Below are 20,923 nucleotides of genomic sequence, written 5' to 3'. Positions count from 1 at the left end.
CAAGACGAGCAAAATCGGCGCCTCGGAAACAGAACGTGCCTCGATTTACAAGCGCCCCCCCCCGCAATCCGGCACCCTCTGCTCGCGTCGCACCCCCTCCCCGCCGCGATCCGGCATCCCCCAGGCATCCACCCACCCACCCGATCACATTTCTTACCCCTGTTTGGCACTGGCACCAACGCACAGGACATGCCGGTACCCGAAGATCTGCCTCCTTCAAACTGAGCCTTGAGCATCTGTGCATGCTCAAGGCCTTCGGGGGGGGGGGGGGGTCGCCGGATTACGGGGGGGGCAAACGAGCGGGGGGATGGCGGATCACGCAGGGGGTGCCTTCAGAGCGGGGGGAGCAATGCCGGTTCTTGGGGGGGGAGCAGCGCCGCTGGCCTCGGGGGGGGGGGAACATATCAAAGCGAGCTTCCATTATTTCCTATGGGGAAACTCGCTTTGATATACGAGTATTTTGGTTTACAAGCATGCTTCTGGAACGAATTATGCTCGTAAACCAAGGTACCACTGTATATTATTGTTATCCAGATAATCATGGCTCTTTCTGTTATACCTGGATATTCAGTGCCAATATCTGGATAACAGCTGGCACAAAATATTTGGGTATAACTTCAAAGGCTGGGGTCAGTGTATAAATGGAATACCAACCATATAATTTGAATATTGATTTTTTTTTTTTTTTTTTTTTAATTGCATTTCAGTGAGGGTTTTTTTGTGTCCCAATAAATATTTTTTTCTTTTATGTGGAGAGTTTGTTGATAGAGTTTAAAAGTTTAATTTCTCTCCTTATTTCAGTCTGGAGCTGGTTGTTGACCCATGGATTGAAGAGTTATGGGTTGTCCTCAAAAAAGAATTACTGTCCAGGACAGAAAAGGAGGATACTCAGGATAGTTTCAGAATCATTTCCAGCGGTGTCCTTACTGACCAGAGTGCATCAGGAAAAGAGAGTCTGGACTCGCAGATGCAGTTCTTAATACTAGAATCTTCTGCACAGATTGGGCACATTTTACCACAAAATGTAATTGATGCCAATACCAGGGCATGGCATGAGCTTTCTGAGCCTTCACTTACTCAGTCAGTCCCTCCGCTTTCACAGTCGACCCTCAACATCCCAAGTCTTCTACCAGCTTACTTAGATGTCCAGTTTCAGGAGACCACTGACCAGGTAAGAAATTATTGGGGAAGAGATGAATTAATTTAATGTTGCTGTGGTGAAAATATTTTATTCAGTGACAATTTGCCATTTTGGGATATGGTGGAACATAAAAAAAAAGATGGCAAATAAAGACCATAAAGCCTATCTAGTTTACCCATGTAGTTTCAGTCCTGGACTAAATCTACTTATTTTCATTTCTTCACAACTAGGGGATCCTGTATGCCTATCCCATGTGCCTTTGATTCTTATCACCTTCAAGAGTAGTCTTTTCAGTGAAGACATATTTTCTGATATGCTCTGGAAAAAGTTTGCTTTTATGCTTTATTTTTGCAATTTTTAGTGCTTTTATTACATGTAACAGTCCTTCTAGTGCCAAAGGCATATGAGCCTTGAACTAGTGGGTTATTCACCTCTACTTGTGAGTTTGTGTAGAAGGTGTCATCTATATTTGTTGGCTCCGCCTCCTTTATCTCTGCACTATGTTCTGCTCCTCAGTTTCTCACACGCAAGATGAAGGTGTCTTTCTGCTCTGCTCTGCTTGATTTGTTATTTTTGGGCTTTTTGGTCTTATTTTTAGAGGCTTATCAGTGCTACAGAGGTCCCCAAGTTCCTGGGGCAGCTCTGCCTGAGTGAGTCAGAGGTCTGAAGCTGGGAGGACAATGCTTTATTTCAGGATACCTACCTAGCCTGCCTGCACTAACATTTTTGGTGGTTCAGGGACGGCTTCCCTGGTAGTGAAGCTCATTCCTAGTTCCATCCCTAATCTCTCCCCCTTCTACCCCTATGCAAGTAAAAGTACCCACACCATTGCCTGAATACTAAAAAGTGGATTTGGAGGTCATGGGATAAAGTCTAAGTGGACTTTCTGTGGACACATTAAAAGTAGGTGCCAGCTAGAATTTGAAAGAGTACCGTATTTTCACGCATATAACGCGCGCGTTATACGCGTTTTTACCTACCGCGCATACCCCTCGCGCGTTATATGCGTGAGCGCGGTATACGAAAGTTTTCAAACATAGTTCCCACCCCGCCCGACGCCCGATTCACCCCCCCAGCAGGACCACTCGCACCCCCACCCCGAACGACCACTCGCACGCGCTCCCACCCGCACCCGCATCCACGATCGGAGCAAGAGGGAGCCCAAGCCCTCTTGCCCGGCCGACTCCCCGACGTCCGATACATCCCCCCCCCCCGGCAGGACCACTCGCACCCCCACCCCGAAGGACCGCCGACTTCCCGACAATATCGGGCCAGAAGGGAGCCCAAACCCTCCTGGCCACGGCGACCCCCTAACCCCACCCCGCACTACATTACGGGCAGGAGGGATCCCAGGCCCTCCTGCCCTCGACGCAAACCCCCCTCCCCCCCAACGACCGTCCCCCCCCCAAGAACCTCCGACCGCCCCCCCAGCCGACCCGCGACCCCCCTGGCCGACCCCCACGACCCCCCCACCCCCCTTCCCCGTACCTTTGGAAGTTGGCCGGACAGACGGGAGCCAAACCCGCCTGTCCGGCAGGCAGCCAACGAAGGAATGAGGCCGGATTGGCCCATCCGTCCTAAAGCTCCGCCTACTGGTGGGGCCTAAGGCGCGTGGGCCAATCAGAATAGGCCCTGGAGCCTTAGGTCCCACCTGGGGGCGCGGCCTGAGGCACATGGTCGGGTTGGGCCCATGTGCCTCAGGCCGCGCCCCCAGGTGGGACCTAAGGCTCCAGGGCCTATTCTGATTGGCCCACGCGCCTTAGGCCCCACCAGTAGGCGGAGCTTTAGGACGGATGGGCCAATCCGGCCTCATTCCTTCGTTGGCTGCCTGCCGGACAGGCGGGTTTGGCTCCCGTCTGTCCGGCCAACTACCAAAGGTACGGGGAAGGGGGGGTGGGGGGGTCGTGGGGGTCGCCAGGGGGGTCGCGGGTCGGCTGGGGGAGCGGTCGGAGGTTCTTGGGGGGGGCGGTCGTTGGGGGGGAGGGGGGTTTGCGTCGAGGGCAGGAGGACCTGGGATCCCTCCTGCCCGTAATGTAGTGCGGGGTGGGGTTAGGGGGTCGCCGTGGCCAGGAGGGTTTGGGCTCCCTTCTGGCCCAACTACCAAAGGTACGGGGAAGGGGGGTGGGGGGTCGTGGGGGTCGCCAGGGGGGGTCGCGGGTCGGCTGGGGGAGCGGTCGGAGGGTCTTGGGGGGGGCGGTCGTTGGGGGGGGGGGGGGGGTTTGCGTCGAGGGCAGGAGGGCCTGGGATCCCTCCTGCCCGTAATGGCGTGCGGGGGGGGGGGAGGGGGTCGCCGTGGCCAGGAGGGTTTGGGCTCCCTCCTGGCCCGATATTGTCGGGGAGTCGGCGGTCCTTCGGGGTGGGGGTGCGAATGGTCCTGCCGGGGGGGGGGATGAATCGGACGTCGGGGGGGGGGGTGAACGGAGAGTCGTGACAGCGCACGGAGAGGCGGGGCAGTGCACGGAAGTCAGGGGGGGTGAACGGAGAGTCGGGACAGCGCACGGAAAGTCAGGGCAGTGCATGGAAGTCAGGGGGGGGGTGAACGGAGAGTCGGGACAGCGCACGGAGAGGCGGGGCAGTGCACGGAAGTCAGGGGGGGTGAACGGAGAGTCGGGACAGCGCACGGAGAGGCGGGGCAGTGCACGGAAGTCAGGGGGGTGAACGGAGAGTCGGGCAGCATGCGCGGTATAATCGTGAGCGCGTTATACCAAAGTTTTTGTGCTTATCATCGTGGTTTCTGCGCGCTATATACGTGTGCGCGTTTTATACGGGTGCGTGTTATTTGCGTGAAAATACGGTAACCAACTTGGAGTTTTCCTTTTAAAATGTGCTTGTAGTGGATTACAGAACCTGAGGCAGGTCTTGTCAGACAAATCTGATCAATTTCTTTGTCTGGGCGCTTGATGTGGTGTATTTAGATTTTAGCAAAGCCTTTGACAGAGTTCCACACAGGCAACTACCGTATTTTCACGCAAATAACACGCACCCGTATAAAACGCGCACACGAATATAGCGCGCAGAAATCACGATGATTTGCACAAAAACTTTGATATACCGCGCTCACGGGTATACCGCGCATGCTGCCCGACGCTCCTTTCGCCCGCCCTGACTTTCCGTGCGCTGTCCCGACTCTCCGTTCACCCCCCCTGACTTCCGTGCACTGTCCCCCCTTGAAGGTCTGTCCCCATCCTGAAAGCCTGATGCCCCCCCCCGACGTCCGATACATCCCTCCCCCCCCCCGAAGGACCGCCGACTCCCCAACAATATCGGGCCAGGAGGGAGCCCAAATCCTCCTGGCCACGGCGACCCCCTAACCCCACCCCGCACTACATTACGGGCAGGAGGGATCCCAGGCCCTCCTGCCCTCGACGCAAACCCCCCTCCCCCCCAAGAACCTCCGACCGCCCCCCAGCCGACCCGCGATCCCCCTGGCGACCCCCACGACCCCCCCACCCCCCTTACACCGCCGACTTCCCGACTTCCCGACAACACCGCCGACTTCCCGACAATATCGGGCCAGAAGGGAGCCCAAACCCTCCTGGCCACGGCGACCCCCTAACCCCACACCGCACTACATTACGGGCAGGAGGGATCCCAGGCCCTCCTGCCCTCGACGCAAACCCCCCTCCCCCCCAAGAACCTCCGACCGCCTCCCAGCCGACCCGCGATCCCCCTGGCGACCCCCACGACCCCCCCCACCCCCCTTCCCCGTACCTTTGGTAGTTGGGCCAGAAGGGAGCCCAAACCCTCCTGGCCACGGCGACCCCCTAACCCCACCCCGCACTACATTACGGGCAGGAGGGATCCCAGGCCCTCCTGCCCTCGACGCAAACCCCCCTCCCCCCCAAGAACCTCCGACCGCCCCCCAGCCGACCCGCGATCCCCCTGGCGACCCCCACGACCCCCCCACCCCCCTTCCCCGTACCTTTAGTAGTTGGCCGGACAGACGGGAGCCAAACCCGCCTGTCCGGCAGGCAGCCAACGAAGGAATGAGGCCGGATTGGCCCATCCATCCTAAAGCTCCGCCTACTGGTGGGGCCTAAGGCGCGTGGGCCAATCAGAATAGGCCCTGGAGCCTTAGGTCCCACCTGGGGGCGCGGCCTGAGGCACATGGGCCCAACCCGACCATGTGCCTCAGGCCGCGCCCCCAGGTGGGACCTAAGGCTCCAGGGCCTATTCTGATTGGCCCACGCGCCTTAGGCCCCACCAGTAGGCGGAGCTTTAGGATGGATGGGCCAATCCGGCCTCATTCCTTCGTTGGCTGCCTGCCGGACAGGCGGGTTTGGCTCCCGTCTGTCCGGCCAACTACTAAAGGTACGGGGAAGGGGGGTGGGGGGGTCGTGGGGGTCGCCAGGGGGATCGCGGGTCGGCTGGGGGGCGGTCGGAGGTTCTTGGGGGGGGAGGGGGGTTTGCGTCGAGGGCAGGAAGGCCTGGGATCCCTCCTGCCCGTAATGTAGTGCGGGGTGGGGTTAGGGGGTCGCCGTGGCCAGGAGGGTTTGGGCTCCCTTCTGGCCCAACTACCAAAGGTACGGGGAAGGGGGGTGGGGGGGTCGTGGGGGTCGCCAGGGGGATCGCGGGTCGGCTGGGAGGCGGTCGGAGGTTCTTGGGGGGGAGGGGGGTTTGCGTCGAGGGCAGGAGGGCCTGGGATCCCTCCTGCCCGTAATGTAGTGCGGTGTGGGGTTAGGGGGTCGCCGTGGCCAGGAGGGTTTGGGCTCCCTTCTGGCCCGATATTGTCGGGAAGTCGGCGGTCGTTCGGGGTGGGGGTGCGAGTGGTCCTGCCGGGGGGGGGGGGATGTATCGGACGTCGGGGAGTCGGCCGGGCAAGAGGGCTTGGGCTCCCTCTTGCTCCGATCGTGGATGCGGGTGTGGGTGGGAGCGCGTGCGAGCGGTCGTTCGGGGTGGGGGTGCGAGTGGTCCTGCCGGGGGGGGGGATGTATCGGACGTCGGGGAGTCGGCCGGGCAAGAGGGCTTGGGCTCCCTCTTGCTCCGATCGTGGATGCGGGTGCGGATGGGAGCGCGTGCGAGCGGTCGTTCGGGGTGGGGGTGCGAGCGGTCCTGCTGGGGGGGTGAATCGGGCGTCGGGCGGGGTGGGAACTATGTTTTAAAACTTTGGTATACCGCGCTCACGCATATAACGCGCGAGGGGTATGCGCGGTAGGTAAAAACGCGTATAACGCGCGCGTTATATGCGTGAAAATACGGTAATAAATAAAAAGATTAACTTCATCCTGCGAGTACTCAAAGGACATACTTTCTTTTACAGAAAGGGTGGTAGATTTGTGGAATAGTCTCCCGGTAGAGGTGGTGGAGATAAAGTCTGTGTCTGAATTCAAGAAAGTGTGAGAGAGGCACGTGGAATTCCTTATTACTACTAAAGATTATTTCTAGAGCACTGCCAGACATTTGCAGTACTAGACAGTCGTGCTCGAAAGAGTTTACAATTAGAGAATGACACGGGGAAAAAATCTGTCCCCGTCACTGCCCCGTCCCCGGCCCACCATCCTCTGCACCGCCCCGTCACCGCCATTCCATTCACCGCCCCGTCACCGTCACTGCCATCCCTTTCACCGCCCCGTCACCGCCACTGCCATCCCATTCACCGCCCCGTCACCGTCCCCGCAGCATCCATATAAGCCTTAGTACTCTAATATTTAGCGTATTCCATTCTTATAAATCAAAGTTCCTGCTGCTGAACTAGAGAAAGAGATGTTCAGCTGGCAGGGCTTTGTTTATAAATTTTTATTAACACAACTAATATACCACCATAATGTTTCCGACAGAGGACAAGTATGCAATAAATGCATTTTGCTGTTTCAATGCCAGTGCTCAGCAGAACAACAGACAGCAATATGGACATTCACCTTATGTAGTACTTTTTTAATATATAAAAATAGGCAAAATTAGTTGCTGTTTTATCATTATATTTTCTTGCCATTATAGTATTCTTCATTGATCATTTTTCTTTTTAAATTCAAAACAAATTCAACCTATCTTGTGTCCCAGCATGAATTCATGTTTCACTCAATTGGCTGTTTCAAGGGAATTAACCCTCCAACTTCCATTTGCAAAAATACCCAATGTTGTTCCTTCTATGAGCAATATTTAAATTATGAGGAACAACATTGGGTATTTTTGCTGAATTGTGTGACACCATTTGGGCTGAACATGAAGATTGAAAATGCCTGGTAAGCCCTGGACAGATGATTTGAACAGCCAGGAGCCTGTCCTGGCCATTTAAATCATTTTGAATATCTAGTCCAATGATAACAGAATTAGGGTGATTATAGAAACATAGAACTTTGTTGATCACTAAAAACAGAGGAGACTAAGGGTCTATCAAGCTCAGCATCCTGTCTTTGACACTGGCCAGTCTTGGTCTTTGGAACTGCCCATTGTGTCAGAAGCAATAGGGATTAAGTGACTTGCCCAGGGTCACAAGGAGTGTAGTGTAGCTCTAACCACTGGATTTAGAAGTTGGCTTCTTTTGGGATCTTTAACTCATCATCGCTAGGACTCGAATCTGAGTCCGTGGCACCTAACATAGAATGGAATTAGTATGGCAAAGTAATGAAGAATGGTCCAGCAGCCCCCACCCTCCCTCCACCTCACCTTATATTCGTTCCGAGTTTGCCGGCTTCCTTTTTCCCTAGCCGCACGCGTTCAAAAAGCCATGCACGCGCGGCTGCGCGAGTCAATCAAACTTCTCCTCTCCTGCAACTTCCTGTTTCCGGTTGCGTCAGAGGAGAAGATTGATTGACTCGCGCAGCCGCGCATGCACGGATTTTTGAACACGTGCGGCTCGGAAAAAAGGAAGCCGGAAAACTCAAAATTTAAGGTGAGGTGGAGGGAGGGAGCTGGCTAAATGCTACGGGCGGGCGGGCGGTGGCTGCGGGGACCGCGCGATCCTTGATACCTCACTGCGGAGACAAGACCATTCACCGCCCCGCGGGCGGTGAATGGCCTTGTCCCCGTCGCCGCAGCGACTGCTAGTTTTCTTCCCCGTTTTTGGCGGGTGACCCGCGGCTAAAATGCGGTGGCCGCGGGTAAACCGCCACCGTGTCATTCTCTATTTACAATCTAAATAGACAAGACAGACAAACAGGATGCCAGAGTGAGGGATACCGTTAAGGGGGATGGTTAATCTGCTGGCTACGGTGGTGAGCAGTGGGGAGTAGGGTTATGAATTGAAGGCTATATCAAAAAGGTAAGTTTTCAGTCTTCTTTTAAACAAGGGAAGGGTGTGATGGATGAACTCAGATAGTTTATTCCAAGCATACAGGGCAGCTAGATAAAAAAGAAGTCTGAGATTGGCAGTCGAGGAGAAGGGTACAGATAATAAATAAATAAATAAAAATTTTTTTTTTTTTTTTTTTTTAAAGCAGCTTATCTGAGGAATGGAGTTCTCGGGGAGATATATAAGGAGAGATACTGAGGGGCTGCAGAATGAACACACTTGTAGGTTAGTAATAGGAGTTTGAACTCTATGAGAAGGTGGATAGGGAACCAGTGAAGTTATTTGAAGAGAGGGGTAAGGTCAGTGTAGCGAGGTTGGCAGAAGATAAATCATGCAGCTGAGTTTTGCACCACTTGCAGGGAGGAGAGGTGGTTCCGAGGGAGACCTGTTAGAAGTAAATTGCAGTAGTCTAAGAGTGAGTTTATGAGAATGTGGACAAGGGTCTAGGTGGTGTGCTCAAAGAGGAAGGGGCAAATTTTGGCACTGTTGTAGAGAAAAGCGGTAGCTTTAGTTTTTTGATGAATATGCATAGAAAATGAAAGGAAGTCAAAGACATCTCCATGGTTGTGAACAGAGGAGACTGGAATAATATTATTTACTGAGATGGAGAATAGAGGAAGAGGAGTGGAGGGTTTAGGAGGAAAGAGGAGCAGCTCAGTCTTGGATATGTTTAGTTTCAGGTGGCAGTGAGACATCAGGCAGAAATGCCAGCCAAACAGCTTCTTCAGGGGTCTGAGGTGTACCTTGCTGGGTCCCTGTTTTTAAACAAAGGTGGACCACTTTTAAAACAACATTTTATTGACTAAAATAAAGTTCCTGCATCAAGTACATCAGTCCTGCAGTCTCCTTTTTTTGTTTTTCGTCATTTGACACTTACTGCAGATTTGTTGGATTCTTTTCTTTATTTAGGGGGTGAAAGGCAGATTGTAGAGGATCAAGAGTCTGCCGAGATGAAAGGAAGTCAAGGCAGCGACGGAAGACAGCACGCTTGAGTAGTTTGGATAGGAATGGAAGAAGGGAGACAAGGCAATAGTTAGATGGGAAGGTGGGTTCCAGTAAGGGTTTTTTTGAGAAGTGGCATAATCACTGCATGTTTGAAGGCGTTGTGGACAGTTGCAGTGGAAATAGATCGGTTGAGGATATGGCAGATGGAAGTGATACACATGCTAGAAGCCTAAAAAATAAGATGGGAGAGTTAGAATATGTAGCACAAAATGGAGAGATAGATATAATAGGTGGAAGGAAGACGGTTAATGGGACACTGAGTTACCAGGATACAAATGATATCACAATGATAAAAGAGATCAAATTGGAGGAGGGGTTGTCCTATATGTTAGAGGGAATTGAATCAAAGAAAATGAACATTCTGCATGACATAGATAGGGTGGATTCCATATGAATAGAAATTACAGGTGTGAAGGGAAGGAATAAACAGATAGGGTTGTACTACCATCTCCCAGAACAGAAAGTTCAAGTTCAATTTATTTGACATACTTCAAATCTAAAACCAAAGTAAATCTAAGCTATTTACAATAAAATATAATAATAAAATGAATAAAAGAGAAACAAAAGGAAAAATATTTAAAAAATTAAGATGAGGAGGGAGCAGGAAAATTAGACAAAATACAGGATCCTTCCTGAACTCATGGATAACTACTTTACATTGATATCTTCTATCCTGCCAATACCTTTCAGTTCTAGGCGTGTTCAACAAGAAATTAGCCTGGGCATTTCCAGGGAGATTACAAGTTTGATAGCTAAAGTATGCATCGGGATCTGGGAATGTTCGATACGGTTTGGTTAGATCATTTGACAAATTTCTTGAATAGTATGGTTTTCAGTTCTTTTCTGAATGTTTTGTAGTTGGGCGTTGTGGTCAGTAGATTTGAGAGGTGGTGGTCTATTTTTTGTTGTTCTGATGGCTAGTAGACCGTCATATATTTTTTGCTTTGCATGCTTTTGATTGGGGGGGTAGATAAAGTGCTTGCGTTCTCCTTGGTCTGGATGTGTTTTTCCTAATTAGGCGGTTGTTCAGATAGCTTGGTCCATTTCCATTTAGGGTTTTGAATAGGGTGCAGTAGAATTTGTGTTGTATGCGTGCTTATACTAGGAGCCAATGTGAGTCTTGAAAAGCTGAGGTAATGTGGTCGTATTTTTTCAGCGAGTATATTAGCCTTAGGGCTGTATTTTGGACTGTTTGTAATTGTTTTAGCATGTTGGTGGGGCATGACAGGTAAAGTATGTTACAGTAGTCCAGGAGTCCTAGGATTAGCGCTTTTACTGTGAGTTTGAATTGTTCGTTGTTGAAGTATTTTCAGACTTGTCTTAAGTTGCGCATGGTTGCGAATGCCTTCTGAACTGTTTTGCTGATTTGAGGTTGCATGGTGCAGCCTTTGTCTATCATTATTTCCAGCAGTTTTAGGTTGGGTTGTAAGGGATATGTGATGGAGTTTATTTCTAGTTTTGTTATGGTTGGGGTTTTGTTTCTTTCTTGAAGTAAGAATTTGGTTTTGGCTTGGTTCAGTTTTAATTTGTGGTCTCTCATCCATTTTGACACTGTTTCTAGTGCAATCTGTAGTTTGTTCGTTGTGTTGGGGATGGTTTGGTCAAAAGGCAGGAGGATGGTGATATCGTCTGCGTAGCTGTATAACGTTATGCCTTGTTTGTCTAAGCATGTGCCAAATGTGGCTATGTAAAGGTTAAGAGTGTTGGTGATAGTGGGGAACCTTGGGGGACTCCGCAAGGGTTGTTCCAGGATTCTGATTGTTCATTGTATGCTTTTACTCTGTATCTTCTTAAGCAGAGGAATCCTTCAAATCAATTGTAGACTTTGCCTGTGATTCCTACTGCCTCCAGTGTTTGTAGTAGGATGTCGTGATCTACTAGGTCGAATGCTGCTGTGAGATTGAGTTGTATGAGTAGGATTTTTTTTTGCTTAGGTATTTGGCTGTGTCTAGGAGAGAGACTAGTAGTGTTTCTGTACTGTAGTTCCCTCTGAAGCCTGATTGTGAGGGTGAAGAATGTTGTGGGTTTCTAAGTATTTGGTGAGAAATTTTGCTACGAGGCCTTCCATTAGTGTGACGTATAGTGGTATTGAGGCTATAGGTCTGTAATTGGATGGCTGATCTGTTGCTCCCTTTGGGTCTTTCAGAATCGGGGTTATGATGATTTCGGCGACTTCTTGTGGAAATTGACCCTCTGTGAGCATGCAACTAATCCACCGCATGAGGTGGGTGCGGAATCTTGTGCTGGCGGCTTTTAACAGGTATGGGGGACAGTGGATGAGGTCGCAGGCTGCATGACTGTATTTTTTGTAGAGTTTGTCTAGGTTGTGCCATTGTGTGTCTGGGAAATCTACCAGATTGGTTGATTCTGGAAAGTCATCTTATGGCCCCACTTCATCTCAGTAACAATATGTAACCTTCTGATTCTATCTGTTGCCAATAAGCTAAACCCTATAAATGCAAGGCAACTTGTTGAAATTTATAAAAACATTCAATATAATTGACATTTAGTTGTCAATGTTTTATCAATTTTTTAATAAGTCTTCAGTATGTGCCAACCACCAGCCTATCAGTTCATGGCTGAGGTATTGCCTGGCAAATTCATCCTCATCAGACTTATTTTTGTTTTTGTAAAAGTTTTTAATATTCAAGTGCTCCTAAAGTGCTGGTTTTGTGCTATTATAATAGAACAAAACCAGCACTTTTGGAGCACTTGAATATTAAAAACTTTTACAAAAACAAAAATAAGTCTGATGAGGATAAATTTGCCAGGCAATACCTCAGCCATGAACTGATAGGCTGGTGGTTGGCACCCACTTCATCTCAGCCATATATTGAGTATCAAGCTTCCTAGAATATATACGGACAATATTATTTTTCGTTCAACTTGGGTGACAGTAAAATTTATAGATGCTTTAACTCCTATTCTGATACAGCAAACCAACTGCCAGTCCCTATAGTTGAACTCCAAGATACAAATCAGAGAGTCTAAAATCCTCTGGAAACATTGGTTGCAGGCAGGTATTCGTACTCTAAATGATGTAATTCTGAATGGGAAAATGGTGAATTTATTAGTTACAACAATCATTTGGCATATCAAAGTCTCAAGGTTATATAAATGGTTGCAGTTGAAGCAGGTCATTCAGAAGGGGTTCCCTGACTGGTGCAACTTAAAAAAACAGTACAGCTTGCCAGGTCTATGTTTCTAGACAGATTTTCAAGGGCATCAGGCTGCTAAGTGGTACAAATTAATATCTGAATATTTGGCGAAAAAACCTAAAACAAGTTTAAGAGATATTTGGAGTGTAGAAACAAAGCAGCATATTTCTGCTACCCAATGGCCACAGATTTGGACTTGGAGAATGAGATGTACAGCGTCAGTATCTATGAGACAAACTTGGTCCTTTTTGTTATATAGAATTTTTTGGACACCTGTTTGTTTACAAAAATTGGATAATTTAAAGTCTAATAGATGCTGGCACTGTCATCTTGATGTAGGGACACTGGATCATCTTTTATTCTATTGTCCGTTGATACTCAATTTTTGGAAATCAATTTGGGGCAAAATTAATAGAGTATTAGGTGTCTCTATTCCATTGGTTTTATTTGGGACATTGTTGAAACCTAAGAGTCCAAGTGATACACATAAAAATAGACTTCTTATTATGATGGGGGTGGCCATGCAGTTAATAACTATAAATTGGAAGAATTGGGCTAGGTTGAACTTTTCTTTTTGGTGGGAAACACTTTGGGCTCCTTTTATGAAGCCGCGTTAGCGGCTTCAGTGCGCACGATTTTTCATCATGTGCTAACCCCTGCGCTAGCCAAAAAACTACCGCCTGCTCAAGAGGAGGAGGTAGCAGCTAGCGTGGCCGGCTGTTTAGCACACGGTATTACGCGCGTTAAACTGCTACCGTGCCTTCAGAAAAGGAGCCCTTTGTCTGTACTATAGATATGAAAGAATGATAGCGGAACAATCTGGAAATAATAAAAGGTTCAAAGTCCATTGGAGGAATTTGTCAAATAGAATGATTGAATCCTTAATTCCTAGATTTTCTTAGATTTCTACACTCATCCAGGGAGGGAGGGAGGGAGGGAAGGGGGGATGGAATAGGGTAACTTGTTTCATTGTTTGTATTCGATATATCTGAATGTATATTTGTTTGCAAACATGAGGAAAGGAAGAAATGAATAGGTTACAATAAAAACAAAAAGGATTGGGGAAAAGGAAGAAATGAACAATGTGGCGGGGAATGGAAACTTATTTAATTTCTGCTCACATGAAAAAAGTCAAGAAAACTAACAGAGAAAGGTTGCCAACAGCTTTACAGTTGACAAAAGTTAAAAACGGAAAGCTAAAGAGAAATAGTATGCCTTTATTTGCAACTTGAATGTTGTAAATTATTTTTCAGAACGGAGATAGTGAGGCAGAAAGTAGGAGCTATAACAGAGAAAGAAGAGTTCCTGTGAAAGTCAAGGAAAAATTGTCGAAATGAAGGAACAACTAATAACTTGTACAGAATGTAAGGTAGATAGATTAAAAATGTTTACAGAGATTAGGAAATCTGGCAAATTGGGCAACAGTATAATAATGGGTGATTTCAGTTACCCACAATTACCCAAATACAATGGTACCTTGGATTACGAGCATAATCCGTTCCAGGAGCATGCTCGTAATCCAAAATGCTCGTTTATCAAAGCGAGTTTCCCCATAGGAAATAATGGAAACTCGCTTTGATAGGTTCCCACCCCCCACCCTGTCCCCCCCTGAGGCCAGAAGCGCTGCTCCCCCTCCAAGAGAACCGGCATTGCTCCCCCCGAAGGCCCCCCCACGAACCGGCACCCTCCCTCCTGCGATCTGGCACCCCCCGGCCGCCGTCGGGCACCCCCCACCGCCATCGGGTACCCCCCCGCCGCGACCTGAGGTCCCCAACCCACCCGAACCCTCTTCTTTAGTGTAGCCTCGGCACCGGCACTGGCACCAGCATGTCCTGTGCGTTGGTGCCGGTGCCCGAAGATCTGCCTCCTGTGCAGGGCCTTGAGCATGTGCGCAAGCTCAAGGCCTGAGAGTTCACGTTCTCTTTCAAATGGTATAGAGATTTTAAAAAGGGAAATGCATTAATGAAGTCATTAGGTTCAATCTAACCATTTATGAATTAAACAACTAAAAAAAAAAAGATAAATATAGCTCATCCAGTCATACAAGAAATGGCTGTACAACACCTCTAATAATGTTTTGATCACTAGGTTCCTTCCTGAGGTCTCACTGAGGATATGAAATAGATGCTATCCCCACTTCCAGACCTCTTCCACATAATTTATGGAGAGGTGTTACTGAGTCTTGAAGGGCACCTGTGTGATTGATCTTTATCTGCTTCTTTTTTATTTTGCTATAGTGCAAAGTAAGAGCTAGGTATAGGTATAGGTAAAGATGCAAGTAATAATTAGCAATGTATTAAAAATATTTTATTTTTATTTGCTTATAATATCATTTTAAAGCTGCTTGATGATAATACAACTTTAATTTAATTCTTTATAATGTGTGTGTCTGTGTGTTGGGGGGGACAACACCTACGTCAACAGTAAAGTTAGAATAGGGTCATTAAATCCAGTGGTGTACCTAGTATATATGACAGCCAGTGCTAATCATTTTTTAACAACCCCTTCCTCTATATAAAAAAAGATATTTTTAGTAATCCATGAGTCACACAATAAGGGTGCATCTAGGAAAAGGCAGCATCTTAAACACTGCAGTGAGCACTAGGACACCAACACACACATTGTAAAACTAAACAAACCAGATCCTACACAGTCAATTGATCCTGTAGTCAATGCTAACAGAAAGCCATGTCCTTTTCATACACACAGAACACAGATACACCCTCGCCCAATATGGAATAATCACAAACTAAAAGTAGAAATATGTAGACAAAAGTTAAACTGAACTGCCAAGAAACCAGACTCTGCATACAATGCAACACCACAAAAACAGTAATACATGTCCTCTAATACTGTGCAAAATATAAAGACAGTAGATGTAAATTTGAAAAAAACTTCTACATAACAGTCACCACTTTACAAATTAACAAATAGAAAAAAAATAATGAGAAATATGAAAATACAATTTTATTGGACTAATCCATTTTTCAATTAGCTTTCAGAGGACAAATCTTTCTTCAAGACAGTACAGTATACAGCTGTTATGGTATCCTGTCCTGACCTGAGGAAAGGGGTTTAGTCCCCCCCAAAATTGCCTTATTTCCATTTCCTATTGATAAATTTTAATCAATACAGTTACAATACTACTTGATTCTAAGTAAAGCAACAAAAATATTTTTTTTTCTACCTTTTGTCGTTTCTGCTTTAGTCATCTTCTCTTCACTCTCTTCTTTATATTCAGCATTTGTCCTCGCTCCCTTCCATGCAACATCTCTCTTTGCCCCTTCCACCCAGCCTCTGCCCTCTCTCTACCCCTTCCATCTACTGTCCACCCTATCTCTGCCCCTTGCATCCACTGTCCACCCTTTCTGCCTTTTCCATCCAGTGTCTGCCCTCTCTCTGTTCCATATGGTATCTTCCCTCTTTCTATGTCCCTTCAATAAACTCTATATCCTGTGCCCTTTCTCTCCTTTGTACATGATTTATTTCAGCTTCACCCCCTCTCCATTTTTTGTCTCTACCCCTCCCCTATGCTCTGGCATTTCTCTCTTCTCCTTTCCTTCCTTCCTTCCCACTCCACCCCATGGTCTGACATCTCTATCTCCTTCCCTTCTCTCCCCCTCTCCAGTATCTGCCTCCTGTCTTTCCCCTTTGGTCCAGGCCTCTCTCTTTCTCTCCGTCTTTCTTCTGTGAGGAGATCATGTTGATCTTGAACACTGAATAATTCTTCCACATTCTTCATATCACTGTACTGTACTCTGGTCCAGCAGACTGCTTTGGCACTATTACATGGGTAATAGTAAATTCATTATGCATCAGCTTTCCACACAGAATGCCACAAGTCTCTATTTCTTGTGCTGTGTTTACATCTGCCAGCAGCAGAAACTTGTGAGACAGATCCCTTGGCAATACTACACTTCGGAGCCCTTTGACCATCTGGTTCTGTATGGCTGCAGGCTTTAAAGCTCTGTTTACTGGAGGAGACTGTCCAGCATACATAGTTGCATCACTCTTAAGGATCTGATCAGAGATTACATTAGACAAGGTGGTATTTTTAGGCATGGAAAAACAGGACATGTTCTCCTCAATCTGCTCAGATGCCTTCAAATGCCCTTTAATGTTCATCTGATCTCGGGCTAAATCTTGCTGGACTAAGGCAAGTTGTAAGTTTCCTTCCATCGCTGACCTATCTTCCATAAGTCAGCAATGGAGGGAAGCTTACAACTCGCTGCTCATGCTTGCTTCGGGCCTTCCTCGTTGCTGGGTCCTGCCTTCAAGGAAACAGAAAGTAGGCAGGACCCGGCAGCGAGGAAAGCTCGAAGCAAGCAAGAGCAAGTTGTAAGCTGACCTGTTTCCTATAGCGAATCCATGCTCCAGGGCATGTGCATGCCAACTTCCCTTCTCTTCCCCCCTCGGGACATGACTTCCGGTTTCGGAGGGAAGAGAAGGGAAGCGGCATGCACATGTTAGAGCCCCGGAGCATGGGTTCAAGTCGCTTGCTGGCATTAAAAACTAAAAAAAAAAAAAAAAGTCAGGCTCCTGTGATTCAGGCTGTGCCGAGTCAGTCCGGTAAATCTCCAAGCCGGTTAGAAGGTTTTTAAAAAAAAATGTTGAGCTGAAGGCGGCAGCAGCAGCAGGATTGCGATCGAGATTACAGCCGGGCGGTCATCTAAATTAGCTGGGCGGAGCACCCGGCTGAAAGGCCCTGGGAGAACACTGCAAATATTCAAACTACAACAGGAATTCCTTGGCTTTCTTGGCCATACCTGAACCTTGCTGTGCTGTATTTATTCCACTAGCTGCTTCCCTAGAAAAAGATAAATAGGTATTAACCTGTTCTTGCCTCCTTTCCTGTGAGAGTCTGGGCTTAGCAATAGGCTTATTATTGTCAGTATTTGCCATTTTGGGTTTGAAATGTGGCTCACAGAATGTTTCCTTGTGACAATTTGCATCTTTTCTATATTTTGAAAGATATTCTTTTGGTTCTAATAACCTCTTTCACTTCACCTTTTAACCATTCTGGTTGTTGTTTGCTTTCCTTTCCATCTTTATTAATATGTGGAATATATCTTGTCTGGACTTCTGAGGTAGTATTTTTAAAAATATCCATGCTTGATTTAAACTCTTAACCGTTTCATCTGCTCCTTTTTAGTTTTTGTTTTTTAACCATAAATCTCATTTTATTATAATTGTTCTTTTGAAAGTTATATTCTGTTGCACAGGGCTTAATTTCTAGACCAGGGGCATACAACCTCATCCCTTGCCAGGTCAGATTTTCAGGATTTCCCAAATGAATAGGCATTAGATCTATTTGCATACAGTGGAAGCAGTGCATGCAAATAGATCTCATGCAAATTAATTGGGGAAATCCTGATTGTGGCCCTTGAGGACCGACGGACAACTCTGTTCTAGACAATAGAAGTCACCATCTTGGTGTCATCGTTGATGACATGTTGAAAACCTCTGCTCAGTATACATCAGCGGCTATGAAAGCAAACAAAATGCAGTGGCGTACCAAGGGAGGGGAAAGCAAACAAAATGCAGTGGCGTACCAAGGGAGGGGGGCGGTCCGCCCTCGGTGCAAGGCCCGAGGGGGTATACAGCTGGCCACTTACTGGGGAATAGGCTGCCGCCGGGGAAAGGCTGCCATTGCCGTCATCAGAAAGAAGCCGGTGCCAAATTCTCCCTCCCTGCTTCTCTTCCCCGAGCCGAGCAGCTCTAGCCGTCCGACGTCAATTCTGACGTCGGAGAGGACGTTCTGAGCCAGCCAATCGCTGCCTGGCTGGCCCGGAACGTCCTCTACGACGTTAGAATTGACGTCGGGAAGCCAGAGTTGGTCGGCCCGCGGGAAAAGAAGGAGGGCGAATTTGGCGCCGGCCTGTTTCCGATGGCCAATGGCAGCCTTTCCCCGGCAGTGGTGGCAGCATGGTGGTGGTAGCGGTGGTGGCATGAGGGAGGGAAGGGAGAAAGAAAGAAAGGGGGGGGGAGCCAGGGAGCCAGAAAGAAAGCAAGGGGGGGGGACAGGGAGCCAGAAAGAAAGAAAGGGGGCAGGGTGAAAAAAAGAAAAAAATGGGGCATGGGGAAAGAGAGAGAAAGACAGACATAGAGAAAGAAAGGGGGCATGGAGAGAGAAAGAAAGAAGGGGGCAGGGTGAAAGATAGAAATGGGGCACGGAGAGAGAGAGAAAGACAGACATACAGAAAGAAAGGGGGCATGGAGAGAGAAAGAAAGAAGGGAACAGGATGAAACAAAGAAAAAGTTGGGGGAGGGAATGAAGTCTGGAGGAGAGGAAGCATACAGGAGGCTGAAAGAAGGGAAGAAATATTGGATGCACAGTCAGAAGAATAAAGTGCAACCAGAGACTGATGAAATTACCAAACAAAGGTAGGAAAAATGATTTTATTTTCAATTTAGTGATCAAAATGTGTCCGTTTTGAGAATTTATATATGCTGTCTATATTTTGCACTATGGGCCCCTTTTACTAAACTGCAATAGCAGTTTTTAGCGCAGGGAGTGTCGAGAGCAGCGTGGGGCATTCAGCGCAGCTCCCTGCGCTAAAAAACGCTATCGCGGTTTAATAAAAAGGGAGGGGGTATATTTGTCTATTTTTGTATAGTTGTTACTGAGGTGACATTGCATAAAGTCATCTGCCTTGACCTCTTTGAAAATCCGCTGAATATAAATGATAATTAACATTTTCTCTGCGTATAATGTGCTTTGTGTTTTTAAAATTTGATTGTTGGTAGATCATTTTGACTTGACCACGAAGGTAATGGGAGGGAGGGAGGGGAGCTGCTGAAAGACATCTAGTAATCCTTGCAGGCTTGACTGCAGGGAATTATTTTTGTAAAATCATGTTTTGTTATGTGACTGGCATTATTTAGACTTTAATTTCTATGAATGAATAGAATGAAAATGATATAAAATTACTTGCTTGTTTTTATGTGCGTGCGCTGAAGGAAAGTGGAGAGAGAGTGGGCTGAGGACGCTGAAGGGAAATGGGGAAGAGAGAGTGGGGAGAAGATGCTGATTTATAAATTGACAATTGTACAGAATATTGTTTCTTTTTATACTTTAATATAATAAGTTCAATATAAAACAATTCAAGGCTTGTGTGGATGGAATCAGGTGGTTTGTGGGGATGAGGACCGAGCTTACAGGGATTAGTCCAATAAAATGGTATTTTCATATTTCTCATTATTTGTTTTATTTTTATTTGTTAATTTGTAAAGTGGTGATTGTTATTTATCAGTTTTTCAAATTTATATCTACTGTCTTTATATTTTGCACAGTATTAGAGGACATGTATTACTGTTTTTGTGGTGCTGTGGTGTTGCATTGTATGCAGAGTCTGGTTTCTTGGCAGTTCAGTTTAACTTTTGTCTACATATTTCTATTTTTGGTTTGTGATTATTCCATATTGGGCAAAGGTGTATCTGTCTGTGTGTATGAAAGGGACATGGCTTTCTGATAGCATCGACTGTACTGGATCAATTGACTGTGCGTGATCTGGTTTGTTTAGTTTTACAATGTATGTGTTGGTGTTCTAGTGCTCACTGCAGTAAGATGCTGCCTTTTCCTAGGTACACTCTTGTTGTGCGATATGTAGATTGTTACTAAAAGTCATATTTTTCATATAGATGGGTGTCAAAAAATGATGGGCCCCGGGTATCACATATACTAGGTACGCCACTGACAGAATGTTTGAAATTATTAGGATAGGAATGGAAAACAAAAATGAGAATGTTATAATGTTTTTATATGGCTCTATGATGCCACTGCAATTTAAATATTATGTGGCATTCTGGTCACTGCTAAGATACAGCAGAATTAGAAAAGGTGCAGAGACCTTATTTTACCAGAAAGTAAAAACATAATTCCAGAGGCCAACATTCAATCTGTTGTTTTCAGGTAATTTTATTTAGATATTTAGCCTGAATCTTTTGTAAAGCTGGCCTAAGTTTTCTTGACAGGTATGGCTAGCCAGCATCAAAAATCAGCGTTGAGTAGTCCAAATGAAGGTATGCTCTAGGCATCCCTTCAGTGCTATCTTTTCACTACTGAGCAGGGGAGGAATTTCAGTCAGCAACATTCATCTGGCTAATCATAAAAGTTAGCCAGACAATTTTTTTTTAGTATAAAATGTCTGGATTTTTGAGTTTTTGATAGTTCTTTTCAAATTGATAAGCCTTCTCTTAACCAAGTCTAGCTATGGTATGATCATATTTTCTCCTTGGTTTAAACCTGTGTCTTTCTTTGTAGGTATCCAATCCTGCCATGTTGCATTCAGAGGAGGCGATATTCCAAGTTCCTGTAACAAAGGCAGTGCAGCTTACCAGGGAGGATGCCATAAAAACAGCCTTGCTGTTAGAATTGGATATTTCAGT

The 20,923-nt window shown here is 47.0% G+C and overlaps 1 protein-coding gene across 4 annotated transcripts in view; it reads left to right on the top strand.

Moving 5' to 3' along the window:
• MTRR (5-methyltetrahydrofolate-homocysteine methyltransferase reductase) overlaps positions 1-20,923 on the top strand; it is a 221,547-nt gene that overhangs the window by 62,435 nt on the left and 138,189 nt on the right. For all 4 annotated transcript variants that reach the window (XM_033929722.1, XM_033929724.1, XM_033929721.1 and 1 more), the window contains 2 exons: positions 802-1,171; positions 20,799-20,921. In XM_033929722.1, the coding sequence (XP_033785613.1) occupies positions 802-1,171; positions 20,799-20,921 (493 nt within the window). The remainder of the gene's footprint in view (positions 1-801; positions 1,172-20,798; positions 20,922-20,923) is intronic.

This window comes from Geotrypetes seraphini, chromosome 2 (assembly GCF_902459505.1).
Source record: "Geotrypetes seraphini chromosome 2, aGeoSer1.1, whole genome shotgun sequence".
Classification (NCBI taxonomy): Eukaryota; Metazoa; Chordata; class Amphibia; order Gymnophiona; family Dermophiidae; genus Geotrypetes; species Geotrypetes seraphini.
Note: the sequence above shows the minus strand (reverse complement) of the source record. Positions and strands in the feature narration are given on the sequence as shown.